A 17,787-nucleotide genomic window follows, 5' to 3' on the forward strand; every position below is an offset into this window, starting at 1 on the left:
GGCAGAGATGCATCCATACTGTGCATTAGGAGAGGTCCAAGATCCAAAGCTTTGATCAGATTACTAAGCTTCCTGCATCCTAATAGACAGGGGGCCACAGGTGCTGGAAAGCCAGCCTTCCTGGACAGCACCTGGGTGTTCACCAGCTCCTGGATGCCCCAGGGAGGCTGAGTTAACCACGCGTGTCCCTCGTAGCAGCTCTGCTCCCCACTCCCGTATCATTGAGGCGGTCCTTCACATCTGTAACCTCTAGCCTTCCAGCAACTGCTGGAAGATGGACTTTATCCCCATCCTGAGTAGGAGGGAATGGAGACTCAGAGTGGTTTTATTGCTTTCTCCTCAACCTGCTCTGAGAGTCTCTCTTTCTACCTTATCCCGCAGTTGGACTCCTGTACCCATTCCCCAGGGACTGCTCCCAAGCAATGCTGAATGGAGACACGACCTCTGGCCTCTACACCATTTACCTCAATGGCGACAAGGCCCAGGCACTGGAAGTCTTCTGCGACATGACCTCTGACGGGGGCGGATGGATCGTGAGTGCCACAGTGGTTCCAGAGCTCTGGAACACGGTGGGGGGCACAACAGGCAAAGAGGGTGCCACGCCCTCCTCCCTGAGCACTCTCACACCCAGGCACATGAGGTTTGGCAAGATGGTGCCTGTCACATGGAGGTACTCCAGCATTATCTCTTTAAACAGATGGAACAAAGCTGAGCATAAAAAAATAATAGGGAAAAAGATTTTCTGATAATGTATCTCATCTGATCCCCCCTAAGACAACTCTGTAATGTGTAAGTGACAGTGATCATCAAACACATTAGTCACATTATTTAGTGCCAGCCAAGCACTTGCAATCTACCAGGCACTAGACTGAGCCTGACAGGAATTATTTCAACCCCATTACCATCTGAGCTGGGTTCTATTTTTTTTTTTTTTTTTTTTTTTTTTTTTTTTTCTTTTTATTGTAAACAAATGGGATACATGTTGTTTCTCTATTTGTACATGGCGTAAAGGCATACCATTTGTGTAATCATAAATTTACATAGGGTAATGTTGTTTGATTCATTCTGCCATTTTTTCCCTTCCCCCCCTCCCCTCCCACCCTTCCCCTCCATCTATACAGTCCTTCCTTCCTCCATTCCTGCCCCCCTCCCTAAACCCAACTCCAACCCCAACACTAACCCTTCCCACCCCCATTATGTGTCATCATCCACTTATTAGCGATATCATTCTTCCTTTGGTTTTTTGAGATTGGCTTATCTCACTTAGCATGATATTCTCCAGTTTCATCCATTTGCCTGCAAATGCCATAATTTTATCATTCTTTATGGCTGAGTAATATTCCATTGTATATATATACCACATTTTCTTTATCCATTCATCAATTGAAGGACATCTAGGTTGGTTCCACAATCTGGCTATTGTGAACTGAGCAGCTATGAACATTGATGTGGCTGTATCTCTGTAATATGCTGATTTTAAGTCCTTTGGGTATAGGCCAAGGAGTGGGATAGCTGGGTCAAATGGTGTTTCCATTCCAAGTTTTCTAAGGAATCTCCACACTGCTTTCCAGAGTGGCTGCACTAATTTGCAGCCCCACCAGCAATGTAAGAGTGTACCTTTCTCCCCACATCCTCGCCAACACCTGTTGTTGGTTGTATTCTTGATAATTGCCATTCTAATTGGGGTGAGATGGAATCTTAGGGTGGTTTTGATTTGCATTTCTCTTATTACTAGAGATGTTGAACATTTTTCCATATGTTTGTTGATTGCTTGTACATCTTCTTCTGTGAAGTGTCTATTCATTTCCTTAGCCCATTTGTCAATTGGATTATTTACATTCTTGGTGTAGAGTTTTTTGAGTTCTTTATAGATTCTGGAGATTAGCGCTCTATCTGAAGTATGATTGGCAAAGATTTTCTCCCACTCTGTAGGCTCTTTCTTTGCATTGCTGATAGTTTCCTTTGCTGAGAGAAAGCTTTTTAGTTTGAATCTATCCCAGTTATTAATTCTTGCTTTTATTTCTTGTGCTATGGGAGTCCTGTTGAGGAAGTCTGGTCCTAAGCCGACATGTTGAAGCTCTGGACCTACTTTTTCTTCTATAAGATGCAAGGTCTCTGGTCTGATTCCGAGATCTTTAATCCATTTTGAGTTTAGTTTTGTGCATGGTGAGAGATATGGGTTTAGTTTCATTCTGTTGCATATGGATTTCCAATTCTCCCAGCACCATTTGTTGAAGAGGCTATCTTTTCTCCATTGCATATTTTTGGCCCCTTTGTCTAGTATGAAAAAATTGTATTTATTTGGGTTTGTGTCCGTGTCCTCTATTCTGTACCATTGATCCACCTTTCTATTTTGGTACCAATACCATGCTGTTTTTGTTACTGTTGCTTTGTAGTAGAGTTGAAGATCTGGTATTGCGATACCCCCTGCTTCACTCTTTCTGCCAAGGATTGCTTTAGCTATTCTGGGTTTTTTATTCTTCCAGATGAATTTCATAATTGCTTGCTCTATTTCTGTAAGGTACATCATTGGGATTTTAATTGGAATTGCATTGAATCTGTATAGCACTTTTGGTAGTATGGCCATTTTGACAATATTAATTCTTCCTATCCAAGAACATGGGAGATCTTTCCATCTTCTAAGGTTTTCTTGAATTTCTTTCTTTAGTGTTCTGTAGTTCTCATTGTAGAGGTCTTTCACCTCTTTTGTGAGATTGATTCCCAAATACTTTATTTTTTTCGAAGCTATTGTGAATGGGGTAGTTTTCCTAATTTCTCTTTCTGAAGATTCATCGCTTATATATAAAAATGCCTTCGATTTATGTGCATTGATCTTATATCCCGCTACTTTACTGAATTCACTTATGAGATCTAAAAGTTTTCTGGTGGAATTTCCTGGTTCCTCTAAGTATACAATCATATCATCAGCAAATAGGGATAGTTTGAGTTCTTCTTTTCCTATTCGTATCCCTTTAATTTCTTTGGTCTGTCTAATTGCTCTGGCTAGAGTTTCAAGGACGATATTGAATAGAAGTGGTGAAAGAGGGCATCCCTGCCTTGTTCCAGTTTTTAGAGGGAATGCTTTCAGTTTTTCACCATTTAGAATGATATTAGCCATGGGTTTAGCATAGATGGCCTTTACAATGTTAAGGAATGTTCCCACTATCCCTATTTTTTCTAGTGTTTTGAGCATGAAGGGGTGCTGTATTTTATCAAATGCTTTTTCTGCATCTATCGAAATAATCATGTGATTCTTGACTTTAAGTCTATTGATATGGTGAATGACATTTATTGATTTCCTGATGTTGAACCAACCTTGCATCCCTGGGATGAAACCCACTTGATCGTGGTGCACTATCTTTTTAATATGTTTTTGTATGCGATTTGCTAAAATTTTGTTGAGAATTTTTGCGTCGATGTTCATTAAGGATATTGGTCTGAAATTTTCTTTCCTCGATGTGTCTCTGTCTGGTTTAGGAATCAGGGTAATATTGGCTTCATAGAATGAGTTTGGGAGAGTTCCCTCCTCTTCTATTTTCTGGAATACTTTGAGAAGTATTGGAATGAGTTCTTCTTTAAAAGTTTTGTAAAACTCGGCTGAGAACCCATCTGGTCCTGGACTTTTCTTTGTTGGAAGGCTTTTGATGACTTCTTCTATTTCATTACTTGAAATTGGTCTATTTAAATTGTGTATGTCCTCCTCGTTCAGTTTAGGCAATTCATATGTCTCTAGAAACCTGTTGATGTCTTCGAAATTTTCTATTTTGTTGGAGTATAGATTTTCAAAATAGCTTCTAATTATGTTTTGTATTTCGGTCGTGTCTGTTGTGATATTTCCTTGTTCATTCCGAATTTTAGTGATTTGGGTTTTCTCTCGTCTTCTCTTTGTTAGTGTGGCTAAAGGTTTATCAATTTTGTTTATTTTTTCGAAGAACCAACTATTTATTTTGTCAATTTTTTGTATTGTTTCTTTCGTTTCAATTTCGTTGATTTCAGCTCTGAGTTTAACTATTTCCTGTCTTCTACTACTTTTGGTGTTGGTCTGTTCTTCTTTTTCTAGGGCTTTGAGCTGTAGTGTTAGGTCATTTATTTTTTGAGTTTTACTTCTTTTATTAAATGCGCTCCATGAAATAAATCTTCCTCTAAGTACCGCTTTCATAGTGTCCCAGAGATTTTGATATGTTGTTTCTTTGTTCTCGTTTACCTCTAAGAATTTTTTAATTTCCTTCCTAATATCTTCTGTTATCCATTCATCATATAGTAGCATATTGTTTAATCTCCAGGTGTTGGAGTAGTTTCTGTTTTTTACTCTTTCATTAATTTGTAACTTCAATCCATTATGATCTGATAGAATACAAGGTAGTGTCTCTATCTTCTTGTATTTGCTGACATTAGCTTTGTGGCATAATATATGGTCTATTTTAGAGAAGGATCCATGTGCTGCTGAGAAGAAAGTGTATTCGCTCTTGGTTGGATGGTATATTCTATATATGTCTGTTAAGTCTAAATTATTGATTGTGTTATTGAGATCTATGGTTTCTTTGTTCAATTTTTGTTTGGAAGATCTGTCCAGTGGTGAAAGAGGCGTGTTAAAATCACCTAGTATTATTGTGTCATGGTCTATTTGGTTTCTAAAATTGAGAAGGATTTGTTTAACATATATGGATGAGCCACTGTTTGGGGCATAGATGTTTATGATTGTTATATCTTGTTGATTTATGCTTCCCTTAAGCAGTATGAAATGTCCTTCTTTATCCCTTCTAACTAACATTGGCTTGAAGTCCACTTTATCTGAAATGAGGATGGATACTCCAGCTTTTTTGCTGAGCCCATGTGCATGGTATGTTTTTCCCCATCCTTTCACCTTTAGTCTATGGGTATCTCTTTCTATGAGGTGAGTCTCTTGCAGGCAACATATTGTTGGATCTTTCTTTTTAATCCAATCTGCCAGTCTATGTCTTTTGATTGATGAATTCAGGCCATTAACATTCAGGGTTATTATTGAGATATGATTTGTATTCCCAGTCATTTGGTTCATATTTAAAATTTTTGACACATCTTGGTTCCTCCTTTATTTGACAGTTCCTTTAGGATAATTCCTCCCTTTGCTGATTTGCTTCTTTGTTTTTTATCTCTTCCTCATGGAATATTTTGCTGAGAATGTTCTGTAATGCTGGCTTTCTTTTTGTAAATTCTTTTAGCTTTTGTTTATCATGGAATGATCTTATTTCATCGTCAAATTTGAAGGTAAGTTTTGCTGGGTATAAGATTCTTGGTTGGCATCCATTTTCTTTCAGAGCTTGAAAAATGTTGTTCCAGGCCCTTCTAGCTTTTAGGGTCTGGATTGAAAAATCTGCTGATATCCGTATTGGCTTCCCCCTGAATGTAATTTGGTTCTTTTGTCTCACAGCCTTTAAAATTCTGTCTTTATTTTGTATGTTAGGTATTTTCATTATAATGTGCCTTGGTGTGGGTCTGTTGTAATTTTGTGTATTTGGAGTCCTATAAGCCTCTTGGACTTGATTTTCCATTTCATTCTTCAGATTTGGGAAATTTTCTGATATTATTTCTTCAAATAGATTGTTCATTCCTTTGGTTTGTTTCTCTAAGCCTTCCTCAATCCCAATAATTCTCAAATTTGGCCTTTTCATGATATCCCATAGTTCTTGGAGATTCTGTTCATGATTTCTCACCATCTTCTCTGTTTGTTCAACTTTGTTTTCGAGGTTAAATATTTTGTCTTCAATATCTGAAGTTCTGTCTTCCAGGTGTTCTATCCTATTGGTTGTGCTTTCTATGGAGTTCTTAATTTGGTTTATTGTTTCCTTCATTTCAAGGATTTCTGTTTGGTTTTTTTTCAATATCTCTAACTCTTTATTGAAATGATCTTTTGCTTCCTGAATTTGCTCTGTTAACTGTCGATTGGTGCGATCGTTCAATGCCTGCATTTGCTCTTTCATCTCATCGTTTGCTTCCCTAATCATTTTAATTATGTACATTCTGAACTCCCTTTCTGTCATTTCTTCTGCCATGCTGTCGTTGGATTTTATTGATGTAACATCTAGATTTGTTTGGGGCATTTTCTTCCCTTGTTTTCTCATATTGTTCAGGGATCAGTGGGTCGTTAAGATATTGCAGATTTCCTCTATCAACTTATAATGTCCCTGAAGATTGTTAGTATATCCCCTCTTATCCTTCAGTAGCCTGAAGTCTTGGAGGAGGTTGATAATGCAGAGCTCCACGAAGAAGCTGCCTCTCTAGGGTGGTGACCCTCAGGTGGCGTATATTCCCTGCTAGTGGGCAGAGGTGTCTCCACTTGTTGACCAATGGTCATCCAACGGGGAAGTAGGCTGCGGGCTGAGGCAAGGCCTGTTTGTGCCTATGTCTCTGACTTTACTGTCCCTGTGGGAAAACCTCCCCCGGCCGGGAAGAGTCACTCAGTGGGGACGTCTCGCTAGTCAGTTGCCCTCCTAGAGGTTCCCCTCAATCTACAACTACCCCCTGGGCTGGGCTGTCTTCTTCTGCAACGATCCCAGGGGCCCGGACCTACGTCCTGGGCCTGGGAGCCTCACCCTTCGCAGGCGAGTCTCCTTAGGCTGCCTCTCCCAGAGAGTCTGCCCGCCGCCCTGGAAACTTCGCTCCGCCCCTAGGCGTGTCTCTGTGCGGCTCTTCCAGCAAGAAGCCACCTAGCTCTTGGGACCCTGCTCTGCACCAATCGCCTGGCTATGCAGCCCCTCCCCTGAGCCACCACCTGGAGCCCCGTACAATAGCTCCGAGACACAGAGACCCGCCACACACCTCCTCCTCCGGACAGCCGCCCGGTTTCCGACGCAGTCACTGGGAATCCAAACAACTCACTTTGGGTCTCCTCCTCCCACCAACCACCCGTAGCCCTAGGCAGTCACTCCAAGTCCAAGTGACCCGCCCTGTTCCTCCTCCTCCTCCTTGGGGTAGCCGCCCGGGTGTTCAGGAGCGGTGGCTCCGAGACCAGGTGACTCACCACGCTTCTTCTCCAGGCAGGCCACCGGTGTTCAGGAGCGGTTGCTTTTAGTCCAATCAACTCACCACTCGCCTCCTCCTCTGGCAACCGCCTGTGGTTCTGATGCAGTCACTCACAGACTAAGTGTCCCACCGCTCTCCTCCTCCAGGCAGGCCACCAGTGTTCTGGAGCAGCTGCTCCGAGTTCAAACAGCTCGTCACGCAGCTCCTCCTTCAGCAACCACCCGCAGCTCTGATGCAGTCACTCCCAGGTCAAGCAACACGCCGCGCTCCTCCTCCTCCTCCGGGCAACCTCCCGGCACTCAGGAGCGCTAGCTCTGAGTTCACACAGTTCACCACACAACTCCTCCTCTGGCAACCGCCTGTGGTTCTGATGCAGTCATTCCCAGACCAAGCGTCCCGCCATGCTCCTCCTCTTCCTCCGGGCAGTCCCCCGGCGCTCAGGAGCGCCCACTCTGAGTTCAAACAGCTCACCACGCAGCTCCTCCTCTGGCAACCGCCCGTGGCTCTGATGCAGTCACTCCTAGACCCAAGCGACCCGCCGGGCCTCTCCTCCTCCTCCGGGCAACCCCCCGGTGTTCGGAAGCGGCCACTCTGGGTCCAAACAGCTCACCACGCAGCTCCTCCCCAGGCAGCCGCCCAGAGCCCCAGCCGGTTCTATTTTTTTTAATTAATAAACTTTATTTTTAGAGGAGTCTTAGTTTCCCAGCAAAATATGTCAGAGAGTTTTCCTATAACGCCTGCTCCCACCCAACTTCCCACACCAGAGCGGTGTATCTGTGGAAGCAGGTGAAGTTCCGTTGACACATCACCGTCAACCGAGCAGGGCTATATTGCCAGTCCCTCTTTCTCGGGTGAGAACATAAGGCTCAGAGAGGGGCAGTGACCTACCTGCCCAAAGTCACATGGTAAATTAGTGATAGCCAGAACATGGAATGGGTGCTGCCCTTTCTGCATCCTGATGTTCCTCCCTCCCAGAGAGAGAACCTCTCTTCTGCAGGCAGAACCATTGCTTACGTTTGCAGGTGTTCCTGAGACGCAAAAATGGACGTGAGGACTTCTATCGAAACTGGAAGGCCTATGCTGCAGGATTCGGGGACCGCAGAGAAGAATTCTGGCTTGGTAATGCAGTTCTGCATGCTTGCATTCAGAATGCCCGTTTCTGCCCTCCTTGTCTTTTGTCCTAACCCACAGTGACCTGTGGGGGATAGGCTAGGAGGAAAGGGGCTCTGACAGTAGTAGCTCTGACAATGGACTCAGAATATCAAATTCCCAGTGGGAGAGACTATTCAAATGCTCTGGGTCTCTAAAAATAAAACTCAGATGAAGGGAAAGTCAACAGCCAGGCCTTATGAATTAACTTAGGTCAAAACCGGTCATTGAACCATTCAGAATTGTCCTCATTATCATTGACGGCTCCCCTCCTGGACTCCTGTCACTGAGATGGGCCCCTCATAACCATAATCTCACCCTCAGAACACCCATGCCAAGTGCTAAATCCCATCTTGCATGTGGAAACAGATCCTCGGAGAGCTTGAGGGACTTGCTTATTATAATCTAGTGAACCTGCAATGCGAAGTCTCCCAGGCCAGCCCCACAACTCCCTCCATCCCTCCATCCCTCCATCCCTCCATCCCTCCATCCCTCCAGCCAGCCAGCCAGTTAGCCATGCCACTCACACTGGCCACCAACCTGCCTGCACAGAGCATCATGCTCTGCACCCTTGCTTGAGCCTGCAGTTGTTCATCCTGGACCAACCCAATGCCTTACATTTGCAAGGAGCTTTAGACTTGGAAGAGCACTGTCGCTGTCTTATCCCCTTTCATCTTCACAATATGCTAGGCGCTTGGAAGGGCAAAGGTGTCAACCTGATTTTACCTGAGGCTTACAAACACGTTTTACCTGGCATCATACCAGTAAGGAGCAGAGCCATTTTCAGAGCCAAGTGTGTGTGACATGCTCCTCTTTCAAATGCACCCTGCTGCTGCTCCCACAGGATAGAACAGAAATGAGGGCCTCCGTCACTTGGGCTTCTTCATAACCCTCGCCTGTCATCTGCAGGACTGGATAATCTGAGCAAAATCACAGCCCAAGGGCAGTACGAGCTGCGGGTGGACCTGCAAGACCATGGGGAGACAGCCTTCGCCGTCTACGACAAGTTCAGCGTGGGAGACGCCAAGACTCGCTACAGGCTGAAGGTGGAGGGGTACAGCGGAACAGCAGGTACAGGCCACCGTGCTTAGAGCCTACAAACCTGCAGAAACCCTTGTGGTGCTTCTGGCTAACTCCTCCACTCACTCTTCCCTCCTCCCTTCCTGCATTAATGCATGCATTTATTGAATTAGCAAATACTAGATGCCAATGCAGAACTGTGGCTGGAAAGGGTTAGGGAGATATTTTGGTCAATGAGATTAGAGTAAGTTGTGCCTTGGGCAATCAGAACTGGTTTATAACTATTCAAAAATGTTTCTAATCTATCTTTAGATGTTAGTTATTGGTTGGTTTTTTTAAAATGGTCCCTCAAAGGCCTATTCTTCATCTGATCCAGCACCTTCCTACTCTGGGCATCGGAGTGGTCATGCCAGTCCAATGCTGAACCAGGAGGTCTGGGCGGGGCTGGGATTCTGCATTTCTCACAAGTTCTCTGGGGAAGCCGACGTTGCTGGTGCTGCTGGTCTGTGAGCTACATTTTGAGTAGCAAGCAATCCACCCCATCACCTAACTGCTTACATCTCTTCTAAGACGCCCCTGTCACATGCCATCCAGTCTCAGCCTGCATGGCCCCCACAAATGGCCCTTTAGTTCCTTGTCTTGTTCACAACTCTAGTTCTGGTTTTGAAGGCGTTTTTGACTTAAATTGGATTTTGTGCATTTTTCTGGCTCCACATTAGAGGAGAACTAAAAAAGGAAACATCATGTACTGAGGCCCCCTGGTAGCATCCTCTTGGGTAGACATTCGATCTGTATTACCCCCATTTAATCCTCATTAAAACCTTTCCAGAAGATACTATAAAGATGGGGAAACGGTCTCAGAAAAGCCCAGTGATTTGCCCCAGGTGAGATTTTTTTATGGAAGGTGAACATTAGTAGCTGCAGGGAACCACGGCATGTGGTTTTCTTGGTGACAAGAAAGGATCGGGGTGAGAGTAAGGACCACCCGGTGCAAGCTGCGCCCACTTTGGGTGGCTTTCTTTTCTGTTTATGAAAACAGAAGAGACAGATGCAATGGCACATTTCCAACCCTTCCGAGCCCCCAAAGAAAACATCCGGAGAGGGAGAGATCTCCAGACAAAGCATTGCCAACAGCCAAGCTTCAGTCTAAGGAGACACAAAGCTCTTTTGAGATGACAGTTTGGTGGCAATGAGGAGAGATGGCCAGGGGTGAAAATTGTTTTAGTTCTTGTCTGCCTTTTTATTCTCTGACAATAACTAGCTCTCTGGTTGAGGTGGCTTCAGGCAAGAAGGATATTGTTATAGGACAAGAGCATCCCCCAAACAGCAGGAGTGGCCTCTGTCTGTCTTCTCTCTGCATTTCCAGGGGGCGAATGCAGCATTTTCCTTCCCTCCCCTGAGTGATCCCAGTAAGATTGTACCCCCATGTGCTCTGGTGGCACCGGGCCACCCCCAGAGAGCACTGTTTGGCCAGCACCTCCCTGCCGTTGTCATGCTGGGAGAGTATCATCAGCTTAAAAGGCACCTGAGTCCATTTGACAACTTGCTCCAAAATTTCAGCCTAGAACACCTGGGCATCTTGAGAAAGAATTTTTTATTTTTTTGCACAAATTGGTCAGGGTTGAGAGTAAGGGGACAAAAAAGCATATGGCATTGAAACACTTTCATAATTCAACATGAATGATGGTGACTCCCAGTTCAGTTCCGACTAAAATTCTATGAAAATGGGCTCCTGGTCTATTAAACATTTTTTAAATAACTACGTGATTAACACACAGGCTTTGTGATGACATCTCATATCCAAAGGGCTGAATTATAATTATGGCCATAAATACTTGTATGTGGGGGAAACACATCATTATTAAGTATGTTAGGATTTCTCAACGTACTCTCTGAGCTATCTTATGTAAAGGGCATACAGAAAAATCATAAAAATAACAACCGTCCTAAATAACTATTGGCACACCGCTGTACCTGCCTGGGTTACTCAGTCATACCCACTGTCACGACAGTGCTGTGAGATACATAGAACCAGTGGACTGGTTCCAAGTTTCCATGTCATACATGAGAAAGCTGAGGGTCAGTAAAAGGCTTGATCTGTACAAAGTCACACTAGCAGTGAAAGGTGGGACTTGAGACTGGACTCCCCAAAGCCACCTCAGCCTTTTTTCTACCACCTTGTGCCTCTTCAGTCAGAAGTGGGTCCCAAAGGCATTTGCACCTTCCCAGGGGCCGAGGTTCAAGGCCAACCCACCCCAGACCTTTCGATTGCCACCTCTGAGTCTGCCCTTAACAGCAGAAGGGGGACTCCAGGTGACATTTCTCAGGGGTCTGTTTTTCCTCCCATTCAGGTGACTCCATGGCTTACCACAATGGCAGATCCTTCTCCACCTTCGACAAGGACACAGACTCAGCCATCACCAACTGTGCCCTGTCCTATAAAGGGGCTTTCTGGTACAAGAACTGTCACCGTGTCAACCTGATGGGAAGATATGGGGATGATAACCACAGTCAGGTGAGTGGACTGCAGAGCTGGCAGGGCCTGGGAGGGGCCCAGGTGGGGGAGGGAAGCACGGGTCAGGCCCTCCATCCTGGCTGGGACCTGGAGGCTGCAGCCTCAGAGACACAACGACATGCTTTATGCCTGTCCCCAGCACAGTGAGAGATCTCGATGACATGGCCAGCCAGCTCAAATAGAAACTGCACGTTAGCCCCTGAATATCTCAAGCAGAACCACTGGTCATACGGGTTTCAGACTCAGAAAGCTCTCCTCTGGCACAACCTCTGTCTCAACCCCAAAAGTAAAGCAGATGAAACTGGAGACCATTTAGGTGAAGCAGGGTGATGCAGGTCCTGCGGGACCCAGCCCAGAGGCACCTTGGGGTGAAGTCACAGCCCTCAGGTCCCTTCACTTTATGAAGGAACCAAGGCCCCAAGAATGGTGTCTTTGCCACGGTCGCGGAGCGATCCCAGTCTCCCACTTCCAGCCCCAAACTTTTCCCCGACACCACACGCAGCTCTAGCAGACTTCTGCAATCACAGAAGCAGCGCTTCGAGGTCCCCTGTAGAAACAGGCGAGCAACCAAATTCAGGCGTCTACCTGACTCGGGTCCCTGCCTGCCCCAACGTGCACCTGAAAAGTGACTAACACCAGGCGACGCCGGGGCCTCATCAAGACAGCCCTGCCCTGCCCCCTTCTCAGAGGCTGGCCCTGCCCCAGAGAGGAGGGATGGCCGCTCTCGTCTCACAGGACACAGCACCCCGATCCCTGGACCACCACGATTCCCACCAGGTCCACGGGGACCCCAGGGGCTTTGTAAAAAGGCAGTGGTTCAAATTACACACCGCAACCCCAGGGATCCAGGTCCGATGATCCCAAGTGGGGTGCGACATCTAGCTTTTTGCTTATTTGCACTTTAGTTGTTGATTTGAGATATGTTTTAAGTGGCCTCTGGGATTGGTTCCTGACATGCAGCAGGTATCGAGAGCTACTCTTCTCCATTATGGAGATTTTGGTGCACGTCTCAGTGCCTGGGTCAACTGCTCACAACTGATACCCGTGACCTTATGTGTAGGTCTTACTTTGACGTAATTTCCGGCACTTTCCAAAGCACTCTCACTTTCCACCTTATCACGTTCCTCTAAGCATTCTTCTCTCACCTTTATCACCATGGCCCCTAATTTCCAGGGTGATACAAAGTCCTGAAAACAAAAGACAAAAAATGCTGCTTGTCCAAAAAAGGAAACCCCCTCTGTCATCCCAAGGTTAAAAGAGGTGACAGGAGAACATGAAGGAGTCACAGAGAACTGAGCCCCGCTCTGGCTGCTGTGGGGCCCTGTGAGCTTTCTTCCCTCTCTGGCTTCGGTCTCCACCACAACCCAAAGAGGACCTGGCCTCCAGCCCTGAACTTCTAACAGAGGATTGAACGAGGGCGGAGGAGGGCAGCATGTGGCCCAGGCTGTCAGGCTGCGGTCCCCTGTCGTAACTGAGCGATGATGTGCACATTTGCCCGCGAAATGAACCAGCTGTTCTTAACTCCACTTCCTCTCAGGCTCAGAGCTCACCCCATCTCAGTGAAGGCCAAAAAATTAGAATCCAATAATGTGTCTATTTCTTCCCCTCATTTCAGCAGCCATTAACTGGCCCAGGAACATGTTCCCTACAGCCCAGAGGAGAGGGCTCAGCGGGGACGGGGGCTCCAGGAGTCCTGCCTGAAGCTGAGGTTACTCCTTCCACACATGGGGGCAAAGGGCTAATGCACTTGGTGGGCAGATGCCCCCGTCAAGAATCCCCACTGAAAATTCACACATGGAACCAGGAAGCCCAGATACAATTGTAGTCATTTCTTATAGAAAAGTTTTGGCCAAAATTTCAAGTACATTCCTCCTTTCTTGAGATTAAAGAAGTCATATTCACTGAGCCCCCTACCAAGTGCTCACCAACGTGGTAGCATCCATACTAACTTAGTGTTCATAGCATCTTCCAAGGTTGATATCATTAGGTTTAAAGGGGGGGGGGGAGGAAAGATAGTGAAACTGACCCCAGAAGTTTTGTTAAACTTACTCAAGACCATCTATTTCTCAAGGAAAAGAACGAATATTTAACCTTGTCTGTTGGGTTGCAAACAAGTGTTCCCCATGTGTTCTTGCTGCTATTCCACACCAAACCTCCATGAAAATTCTTCACAGGAATCCTATCAGTTACACACACACACACACACACACACACACCCTGCACCCAGCTTCTCACTTCTGTAACCTCCAGTCATTACCTGCATTCCTGAAGAACCTGTCCCTAAGAATGGCCAAGTATCATTCCCTCTCAATATTCTTTTCAAAATGTCAGACTCAATGCAAACCCAGGTTACTTCAGTTTAAGAGTGAAAAAGTGGGTCACATTGCCCAGTCCCTTTAAAAGTCATCACCACACAGACCAACAGAGAGATAGGCAAGAGACAGCTGTGACGTGCCAAACAGTTGAGTCAAAGCGACTCTTTTTGTTTGAACAAGTAAATAGCAAGCCTTACTGAACACGTCAATGGAGACCAACCTGGGGCCTTCTCTTTCTCACAGGGGGTTAACTGGTTCCACTGGAAGGGCCACGAGCATTCAATCCAGTTTGCTGAGATGAAGCTGAGACCCAGCAACTTCCGAAACCTCGAAGGCAGGCGCAAACGGGCATGAATTCCGGGGACCACTGGGTGAGAGAGGAGTAGGGCCCAGAGAAAGGAAAGGATTTTACCAAAGCATCCAAACAACCCTCCAACCATCAAGCACGCCTGGGCATCTGGCAAGAGTCAAGCTGACCACGGATCACGGAGAAACTGGCCTCCCCCATCTGCGATGACTTCCTTCGCACCAAAGACGAGAGTCTGCAACAGGTTTCCGCTTGGTGGTTCAATTCAGCGAAAATCTTCCAGTGACGGCGACACCATAGTTTTACTTCTCCTGGGGGGGTCTCTGGGAAAGGGAGCGGGGGAGGCTGTACAGTGGTAGTTTGTTCTAGAACCAGCCATATTTTACACAAAGCTGTATAATTAATTATCATTATTTTTGTTAGCAAAGAGAAAATGTGTGTCATTGGAAGCTTCCCCACCTCCGGCCCCCAACGTTTTTTCTTTTTACATTTCATTCAGCCGAAACCAGAAAAGCAATACTGTTCCCATTTCAAGGAGATGATTAATATTATTAATATAAGAATAATGATGAGGATGAAAACTAAGGATTTTTAAAGAGATCCTCCTTTTCCAAACACATCTGGACAGTACCTGATTGTATTTTTTTTTAATAAAAGCACAAGTACTTTTGAGTTGGGCCTTGACTTTGCTTTTCCTCTTTGAATCCAAAGTCCACAAAGTCACTGTTTTTGAACCAAGGGAGGAATTTTGGAAAGTAAAGGTTCAGAGGTGGTGCTGCTTAAGCGGGAGGGAAGAAGAAAAAAGGCGACCCAGGTTGAGAGGGAGGAAAGCTCTTTCTTGAACAAAGTTGGGGGGAAAAAAACAACTGAAGATTCAGCGTCTGGCTCGGCATTTCCACGATTAGTAGTTGATGATTTCAAAAATGCGCTTCTGCCCATTTCCTAGTGTAACCCAGAAATTCTGTGAGGCCCATGTGATGAGAATTGTTATCATACAGGGTTAAAGTCCCTGACTGCCTCAGTTCCGTGGTTCCTGGGGTCCCTAACCTCTCTGAGCTTCGGTGTCCTCCTCTGTAAAGGTCAGATACTCCTGCTTCTTATTTCATAGCATTTCTGTGAGGGATACATCGTATCATCCGTAGGAGGCTCTCAGCACTGTGCAGGATATGTATTAAGTGCTAATAAGTGTTACCAATCTTTATTGTCACTTTGTATGGGATGTGCTAGGGATAGAGAGACACAATGACTTAACTGTAGTTATTCGCCCAGTTCGTAGCAGAGCTGGGATGTAGGCCCAGGCCTCTGGCTCCAATGTCCCCGCTCTCCCCCAGGCCTCTGGTGAAAATTCCTCCTGCCGGGGGCCATCATGTCCCAAGGTACAAGTTGAAGTGCAGGGGTATTTTGATTGGATCCTTCACTTGGCTCCTACATTTCTGAATTCTCAGATCTGGAAAGACAGTCAGTGGGGAATAGCTCCTTCTGTTCCACACCTAAGCTGCCTAAGAGGACAGGCCAGGGTTTCCAGTCTCGGCGTGGACAATTCTAGTGAAGGGCACTCAGGGCCCAGTCAGTTCATGCTGAGCGGTGTCGTGTGAGTTAGAGCCAGGCCACACAGCATTTCTCTTAAAACAAAGGAGGATGCAGTTGTCAGTTCATTTTCTTAGAGATTTTCAGCAAATTGACTTATTTCATGAAAGCATTCGGGCTGATAGGCCTCATTCAAATGGAATGTGATGTCTCAGAAGTGGAGATCAGAGGAATTCATGGCTCCAGCCAGATCCTTCGCCGCTGAGTTGATCTTGCTTTAATAAATGCTGTCATGTTATATACACAATTTGCTGTTCCAGATCATAAGACCTGTTGCCTGCGATTCAGCCATAGCAACGCTTTCCTGGCTGCACAAACCCAAACAAACGGACTCCCTCTAACAACCAGGCCTCAAGTGGGAGGCTTAGCTCTCTGGGGGCTGCTGACTTGGGAGTGTCTAAGCCCAAACCCTACCCCGAATCCAGAACTGTGGACGTACCTGAGCTGCTAAGGCATCCCCAGGAGCCACACAAGAATCAAATTCCTACTGGCAAGGAAGCCATATCAAGCAGGAGTCCTTAGCTGTGGCCTCAGAAGGTGGTAGATGCCCCAGATGGAGACCGGGCAGGTACAAGTGTGAGGTCACAGCCTTCGAAGCTCACCATTTCTTAACACATCCTTTAGTGTCTGGCTTGCTTTCTCAGGAAACCACCTCCAACTCAAAACTCTCTTAAAATTCTACTCCGCCCTCAAGGTGCAGGCCTGACGCTGCCCCAGGAAGCAGTCAGGAGTCTCCGCTAGAGTTAATTCCCAGCACATCCAGGGTGTCTTTGCTCCTCCCCATCTGCTTTCCTCCGTTCTCCCTTCAAAGCCACCAGTACAAACTGTGCGAATGGCCCTCCAGCTTCTAGTTGGGTTAAAAAGTGGGAGGGACCAGCAAGACCTTGAAAGGGAGACTGGGTTTGGGGGTGACTCTAGGTATTTGTTTTGCACCTCCGTCTCTATAGCATCTCTGTGGGCTGACGGTTTCCCCCTTCAGGGGCTCACAGTGATGGCCGGTCACCTGTCCTCAGGACCCCGCCTCTCTCTCCTTCTGGGTTTCAGATGGCTGCTCTCAACACATACCTCTTCAGGCCTAGGAGTGGTTATGGCACCTCAGGGCTGCCAGACCTGGCAGACTGTGCTGGCCCTTGAGGTTTTCCTCTGCCCTGTCCACACCCTGTCCCTCATGGAGCACAGTGACACACAGCTGTAATCCCAACAGCTTGGGAGGCTGAGGCAGGAGGATCATGAGTTCAAAGCCAGCTTCAGCAACTTAGTGAGGCCTTAAGCAACTCAGTGAAACTTTGTCTCTAATATATATATATTACCATATATATATATATATATATGGTAAAAGAAAATAGTCCCTCTACTCAAACTCTTCTCAGCAGGGACCCCCAAAGGCTGGCCCACTATCAGGACCACCTGGGCACTTGGTAGCACCGTTAAAATCGCCTGCTTGCTTATCCGTTACTAGTCCTATGTTGGGTTTGTCTCTGAAAGAGGTCATTTATCATTTAATAACTTCACAGTATCTAAATTCCTTTCTAGATTTAGAGTCTCCCAGTGGAAGAGGACTCTCTCCCTCCCACCATGAAGGCCACAGGGGAGATGCTCTGTCCTCCTGTTGGTAGTCAGGACACAGGCACGTAACTTGGGCTTTACCAGTCTAATAGCCACAGAGGGACTTTGAACTTTGAGCAAGGAACACAAAACAAAGAGCCTCTGAAACTGACTTCCCCACCGTGCCAAGAGGCCACCTATTAGTGCGATCTGTGTCCAGTATCTGTGGCAGGCTAAGAGTGTCTGCCTCTAGTGGTGACCACCACCCCCATCAGTGACAACAGTACACTTGCTGATGATTCCTGCTTCCTGATCTCCTCTGGTTCCTGAGGGCCTTCTCAGCCTTC

The 17,787-nt window shown here is 46.2% G+C and overlaps 1 protein-coding gene across 4 annotated transcripts in view; it reads left to right on the plus strand.

Moving 5' to 3' along the window:
- The window catches only part of Tnc (tenascin C), a 91,631-nt gene extending 76,646 nt beyond the window's left edge, over nucleotides 1-14,985 (plus strand). For all 4 annotated transcript variants that reach the window (XM_047524832.1, XM_047524833.1, XM_047524834.1 and 1 more), the window contains 5 exons: nucleotides 382-533; nucleotides 8,025-8,121; nucleotides 9,061-9,222; nucleotides 11,523-11,686; nucleotides 14,245-14,985. In XM_047524832.1, coding sequence (XP_047380788.1) covers nucleotides 382-533; nucleotides 8,025-8,121; nucleotides 9,061-9,222; nucleotides 11,523-11,686; nucleotides 14,245-14,355 — 686 coding nt within the window. In that variant the 3' untranslated portion in view covers nucleotides 14,356-14,985. The remainder of the gene's footprint in view (nucleotides 1-381; nucleotides 534-8,024; nucleotides 8,122-9,060; nucleotides 9,223-11,522; nucleotides 11,687-14,244) is intronic.
- The last annotated feature ends 2,802 nt before the right edge of the window (nucleotides 14,986-17,787 follow it).

Source organism: Sciurus carolinensis, chromosome 14, assembly GCF_902686445.1.
Source record: "Sciurus carolinensis chromosome 14, mSciCar1.2, whole genome shotgun sequence".
In the NCBI taxonomy this organism is placed as follows: domain Eukaryota; kingdom Metazoa; phylum Chordata; class Mammalia; order Rodentia; family Sciuridae; genus Sciurus; species Sciurus carolinensis.